Consider the following 6,325-nt stretch of genomic DNA (forward strand, 5'->3'; position numbering starts at 1 on the left):
AATAGTAATGAAAATAATAAAAACAATTGTATCATCTAACAATTAAAAATAGAATCAAAGAGAATATTAAAAACAATAATAAGGAAAATAATAATATGAATAACAATTATTTCACGTAACAATTAAAAAATACAATAATAACACAACAACAAAAACAAAATTTTTGCTTTTATAATTGCTTAAATTTTAAACTTTAAATAAAAGAAATAAAGAAATTGTTTTCTTTGGTAATTGCTATTTTTTCCACGTAATGATAAAAAAAATAAATCGATCTTCTAGACGAAGAAATCAATATAAAGAATAATGACAATAATAAAAAATAAATAAATCAAAAAATCACAATAAATATAATAACAACAATAACAAAAAAGGTTTACTTGATAATTGATATATTTTTTCACGTAATGGTAAAAAATAACAATTATTCCCACGGAAAAGACGAGGGCATTTCATAGACTTCATTACAGTCATTTAAAAAATTTCAAACGAGTTTACAGATTTTTAACATATTCAAACTTAAATATATTCTATATTATTATATTTTCTAATTACCACCTAAATAAGCTGAACTACATGCATGTATAAAAGTAAAGCATTCGAAACCAAAGCCCAGCACTTACATTAATTGGGAGATTTTTTTTTTACATATAAAATTATATAATTAAAATGAAATATTGAAAAAAACATGTTTAGGTTAAGTACACTGTTGCAAGTGCAAGTATTATACTCGTTTAAACATATATATTGAAATAGTGCTTCAACATAAATAAATACCTTGTCGATTACGCTCTCAACGACTATAAATGTATAAGCATAAATTCAAAATTGTATCTACAAGCATATAGATATTGCAAAAAAAAACATAGAAAAGCACTATATATTATATAAACACTATCATTTAAACTTAAGTGATCTCTATGTAAAAATGTTGACTGAATTTTATTATTTATTAACAAGCAAGACTGAATAGCCTCTTTATGGCGCAAAAAAAAATTTCCATTTATAGATACATATGTACATGCATACATATGCAAAAATGGGTATACAAGTTGAATGTATGCACAAAAATTAAAAAAAAAACATATGATTTTATATAATTAAACACTTAGGTGTATGCATCTATGACTCTGAGTACGTGTGTAGTAAAATGTATGTAAAACACACTTATGATTAAAAAAATACAACCAAATACATATGTAAATGTCGCTAAGTTAGTATACCGCAAATAAATATAACTTTATTGAAATATCTTTAATAAAGTACAAAAGTCAATTCAGACTTAGGTATTCTAAAATAATAAAAAAATCTCGTAACCTCCAACAGATACACGACCACTTGCAGTCTTTACTCAGGAGTACGGCTTATATAGAGATCTATTTCAATTTAGGTGTGACACTTCACAACCTGTGCTCCTTCACTCCTCGCACCATCTCGATTATTGTCAAAGTACAGAGCCTCAACAAAATCCTCAGTTGCTAGCCGGCAGCACATGGGGAAAAGAAAAAGAAACGTTCTTGGAAATATACAAGGCAATCGTCGTTCCAGTCCTTAACTAAGCCGCACCAATATGGTCACCTGGATCTAGTATGGATAAGGAAGCGACGAAAATGGGTCTTGTAGTGAACGAGGGCAAGACGAAATATCTGCTGTCATCAAACAAACAGTCGTCACACTTGGGAATAGGCTCCCAAGTCACTGTTAACAGTCATAACTTTGAAGTCGTAGATAATGTCGTCTGTCTTGGAACCAATATTAACACCAACAACAATGTCAGTCTGGAAATCCAACGCAGTGCCGCAATGCCAACAGGTGCTACTTCGGACTGAGTAGGCAATTGAGAAACAAAGTCCTAACTCGACGAACAAAAACCAAACTCTATAAGTCACTCATTGTTTCCGTCATTCTATATGGTGCAAAGTCACGGATTATGACAACATCTGATGAGTCGAAGTTACGAGTTTTCGAGATAAAGGTTTTGCGGAAGATTTATGGCCCTTTGCGCATTGGCTACAACGAAAACCGCATTCGATGGAATAATGAGCTGTATGAGATATGTGACGACATTGAAATAGTTCAGTGAATTAAAAGATAGCGGCTAGGCTGGCTAGGTCATGTCGTCTGTCGGGTGAAACAGAGGAAGAGGAACACCTCCACTCTGTTGAAAAGAGCAGGTGGAGATGGACCTGACTTCGTTTGGAATCTCCGATTGGTGCCACATATCAAAAAAGGAGAAACGAACGAAGGCTGTCTACGCCAGTAAAGAAGATACACCAAAACAGTACACAAAAGCTCAATATAAACCAGGAAATTCAACTCTCCAACCTTTCAGGGCGCTCAGAAAAAAAAAAATATGTTTACGGAAGTTGGATAATTCGTTCTTCACAGGTCTTCTTACAGCTTTGAAAGTCGATCGTTCGGTTGAAGTAGTTTTTTTCCTGAAACATGCAATTGCAATTCGATTTTTTTATACTTAGGCAAAACATTTCTCTCATTGTTGCTATTTTTTTATAAACATAATTTTATCGCAATGTTTAAAGAGCTCAAGTTGTGGTTTTCGCTATCTAGATATGTATTTATAATTTCAAGGTCAAATCATCATAGTTTAGAGTTTAACCCGTTGCATCGTACAATCTGAGAGTTCCAAAGGTAAAACAAAGCAAACATAAGAGAACGGGCACCAGTTTCTTCTTAGATCAGATGCTGGACCACTTTCCATGACTCCGATATGATAACGACAGTGGGAGAAATATTTGGAATTGTGATTGTTAAGGAGACTCCAACCAGACCGATGTATAGAATGTGAAATGCTTATGATTTTGCCTTAACGATATTAGTATTCGAATATAATATAAAAATGCCAGATATTTTGCTTTTAGCTGTTTTTTAATTGTATTTACAAACACACTGTTTATAAGTTAAAAGCAAAGGTATACATAAAATAATACATATAGATAACACATTCATTTAAAGTATGTATGTATTTGATATTATTGATTTAACAACGTGCATTTAAGGTGAAATATAAAAATGTTGTATTTTGGCTTGTTGAAAGGCGCAAATAGTTACGGAATGACATTTACTTTCCGGAATATACGACACGGACTATGCTGAGATTTGTACTGATTTCTTTGCACTTATTTTCAATAGGAACATCCAATAGCAATACTAAGGAAATCCTCAAATCCGATTGTTATCGTGCCATTTTGTTGAGTGTCTCGTTGTCTAAATGACTCGGTAAAGCGTTGAATTTGGACACACAGAACAATAAATTGATCCACAGACACTTCTTTATGATCTCTCGGATCGCTCTTTTTAACCAGAAAGCTGATGAATTCTGGCGTAAATCTAAAGCCCATTTGCGAGAAGGCTTTTTTATAAAAACGAAAATAGTAATATAAAAAGTGATTATTGGATTTTATTGAGATGAATTTGAGTACCTTGAGTTAGTTCGTTTTCATCTATGTGACCGCTGCCATCTCGATCATAGGTTTTAAACACCATTAACCACTGGTTTATGTACTCATAAAGCTTTTCGAATTCATAAATATCAATTGTACCACTAGCGTCCTTATCGAACATGCCTGTTTAAAAGATAAGAAATTCAAATTATTTACAGATATTGTAAGCTAAATACTTATTCAAACAATTAAGAATTTTTAATTGCGAACATATTTTGAACTTTAAGGTTTTTTTTTTACCTTTTCCGAATGCAATGTGAATGAAGACATTCTTGCATTACAACCATGATTCAATTATTTATAATAAAAATATTAACTAGCCTGACTCATTTTTCTAATTCAAATATTTACTTACTAATCATTAACTTGCAAGCATTATCTGAAAAGTTTTCTCCACGTCCATTCACCAATGCTGCTTTCAGTTCACTGGAATTTATTTTTCCTGAACGATCGCGATCGACCATATTGAACCATTGCTGTGCCTGTGGCGAGACTTGGGCGTTTTGTGGCGGAAAGGCACCGGGAGGTGCAGAGTAAGGATTGTAGCCACCAGGATAACCGCCCTAAAATAATGTAATTAACTGCATAATTCCGCTCTCAAAATATATAAATTGTTACTTACGCCGTAAGACATTATTTTAAATATTAAATAATTGTTTAATTATATGATGAACTTTGCAAATCAATTGTTTATGCCGAAAAATTCCGACGTAGGGTTGTGTGCAGGTGATTAAAAGTTGAAACTACAAAATGTGGAACGTATTATAACGTATAGGCAGCACTCCTAATAAATTTGATAGGTCAAGCATATTACTTTAATTTATGAATATTTAATTTATGACAGAAAAATTATAAATTCTTGAAATAATACGGTTGTTTTTATTTCATGTATTTTTGGTAACTTGAAAATGTTCGATTAAAGTTATTACTTTATTAACATTTTGAGTAGATTTTCTGAATCATCCTATGTTAAGTGCTGCCATTTCTTTTTATGTGAACAAAGAGTCCCACATATATTAATAGAAGTATCGATAAATATATTAACATAACATTCGTCTTGCCATACGACTTTGAATTTGTTTTAAAAAGATTTATCAATAAAAATATTGTTTAAATATGTATTTTTATCTATAGGGATTCACTTTGATTAACCTTGTTTTCAGTTGTAAAAAGTAGCATTATTTAATAGTTGTTCACAAAGTAGAATCCATGAAAATCGATTAATTCTTGTCGTTGTGTAGTTGGGCAAAGTTTGTACGATTTTTGGTTCATCACTATTTATTCTATTTGAATCAAAACTTATAAACCACATCAAATCGTGTGGTAAATTTGTTCGTGTGCGTAAAAACTGTTTGTAAATATGGCAAATTTTGTTAATTTAGAAGTGTTTTCCAACTATCAGAAATATATCGACAATGAACAGGAAATACGAGAAGTAAGGAAAACAAATTCTCATTGATATTTGCAAACTAAGTTTCCCCTTTTTTGCAGAATATCAGAATAAAAGTTCGAGAAATCGAACAATTGGCCAAAGAAGCTACAATACAACTTCAAATCATTCATTCAGATTTATCAAAGAGTATGTGTACATATATGCTTATTTGAGAGATATCTTCACGAACATATTTTTTATAGTTGAAGATGCATGCCAAGCAGCGCGCAAACAAATAGCGTCATGTGCCGGTGTCTACAAACAATTGTCAGAGATCATTCCCGATGGACAGTATTACAGGTAGCAAAATTGGCAAATACAAAATTATAGTTATTTATACAACATATTCTTTAATAACAAAATCTTATATAAAAATGAAAGGTACTCTGATCACTGGACATACATAACCCAGCGTCTAGTGTTTTTAATTGCAATGGTTGTATATTTAGAAGCCGGTTTTCTGGTAAAACGCGAGACCGTAGCTGAAATGTTGGGCTGTAAGTATACATGCTGAGCTATCTATTGACAATTTTATCTTTAATACATTTTTGAATTACCACAGTGCAAGTTAGTCACACTGAAGGTTTTCACCTGGATATAGAGGACTATTTAATGGGAATTCTACAAATGGCTTCGGAACTATCTCGCTTTGCCACCAATTCAGTGACTATGGGCGATTATGATCGCCCTTTGAATATTTCACATTTCATGGCGAATTTAAATTCTGGCTTTCGTTTACTCAATCTAAAAAATGATGGTTTGCGCAAGCGTTTCGATGCCTTAAAATACGACGTAAAGAAAATCGAAGAGGTTGTGTATGATATCAGTATACGTGGTTTGCGCAATGAAACGACACAACCCAGTACAGATGATGCTGGTACAAATGAAAACGCCAGTGCGTAGGCGAAAAATGATTCATGTGACATTGATATAAAAATATTTTATAATTTCGCGCACGTCTCTTAGGAATTAAAGCAGACTTATTTTTGTATTGAAAGAATAACTTGACAATGATTTGTGCTTTTTTTATATGTAATAAACTGATTTAGTTAACGTTTTCATTTATTAAAAATATTGCTTTTTATAATTTAGGCTAATAATTAATTCGACAAAAACCAAAAATAAAATGATTAAAATGTAACTATTTGCAGTGCAAAATACGTGTTTATATTCATGCTCGCCTTTGTAAAGTGTTTTCATAACATATCTCTATGCGATAACCGATTTTAACCTTTTGAAAATTTAAAGAAAATATTATAACTCATTACGATTTAAAAGACATTTTTCAAGTTCCTAAAGGGGTTTCAGAGCCGTTAACAGAAAAAAAGTATTTTATGAGTTGTGAATAATGCGAAATAAATATATCTAAGAAATGTGATATTAGAAAAAGAAACTAACACGCGAATTATCATAGCATACATAACGGCGCTACAGT

The 6,325-nt window shown here is 31.7% G+C and overlaps 2 protein-coding genes across 2 annotated transcripts; one reads left to right on the top strand and one right to left on the bottom strand.

Moving 5' to 3' along the window:
* Window positions 1-2,930: 2,930 nt before the first annotated feature.
* Window positions 2,931-4,201, bottom strand: LOC108971188 (peflin). The gene is made up of 4 exons (XM_018937075.1): window positions 4,081-4,201; window positions 3,814-4,021; window positions 3,438-3,581; window positions 2,931-3,367 (listed from the first exon to the last, which is right to left on the bottom strand). Exons 1-4 carry the CDS (start codon window positions 4,090-4,092, stop codon window positions 3,141-3,143), a joined length of 591 nt encoding a protein of 196 aa, XP_018792620.1. The 5' UTR covers window positions 4,093-4,201; the 3' UTR covers window positions 2,931-3,140.
* Window positions 4,202-4,549: 348 nt separating this feature from the next.
* Window positions 4,550-5,976, top strand: LOC108971186 (translin). The gene is made up of 5 exons (XM_018937073.1): window positions 4,550-4,893; window positions 4,950-5,037; window positions 5,094-5,190; window positions 5,272-5,387; window positions 5,453-5,976. Exons 1-5 carry the CDS (start codon window positions 4,819-4,821, stop codon window positions 5,791-5,793), a joined length of 717 nt encoding a protein of 238 aa, XP_018792618.1. The 5' UTR covers window positions 4,550-4,818; the 3' UTR covers window positions 5,794-5,976.
* Window positions 5,977-6,325: the final 349 nt, after the last annotated feature.

The sequence above is a fragment of the Bactrocera latifrons genome, unplaced genomic scaffold, assembly GCF_001853355.1.
Source record: "Bactrocera latifrons isolate USDA-ARS-PBARC rearing strain unplaced genomic scaffold, ASM185335v1 scaffold_33, whole genome shotgun sequence".
Classification (NCBI taxonomy): domain Eukaryota; kingdom Metazoa; phylum Arthropoda; class Insecta; order Diptera; family Tephritidae; genus Bactrocera; species Bactrocera latifrons.

Coding starts and splice junctions, on each gene's coding strand:
- LOC108971188 (XM_018937075.1), bottom strand. Junction 3,582..3,813: donor TGCTTGCAAGTTAATGATTA/GTAAGTAAATAT, acceptor TCTTTTAAACAG/GCATGTTCGATAAGGACGCT. Junction 3,368..3,437: donor TGAAAACGAACTAACTCAAG/GTACTCAAATTC, acceptor TTTATAAAAAAG/CCTTCTCGCAAATGGGCTTT.
- LOC108971186 (XM_018937073.1), top strand. CDS start 4,819: ATGGCAAATTTTGTTAATTTAGAAGTGTTTTCCAACTATCAGAAATAT. Junction 4,894..4,949: donor ATGAACAGGAAATACGAGAA/GTAAGGAAAACA, acceptor CCTTTTTTGCAG/AATATCAGAATAAAAGTTCG. Junction 5,038..5,093: donor TCATTCAGATTTATCAAAGA/GTATGTGTACAT, acceptor TATTTTTTATAG/TTGAAGATGCATGCCAAGCA.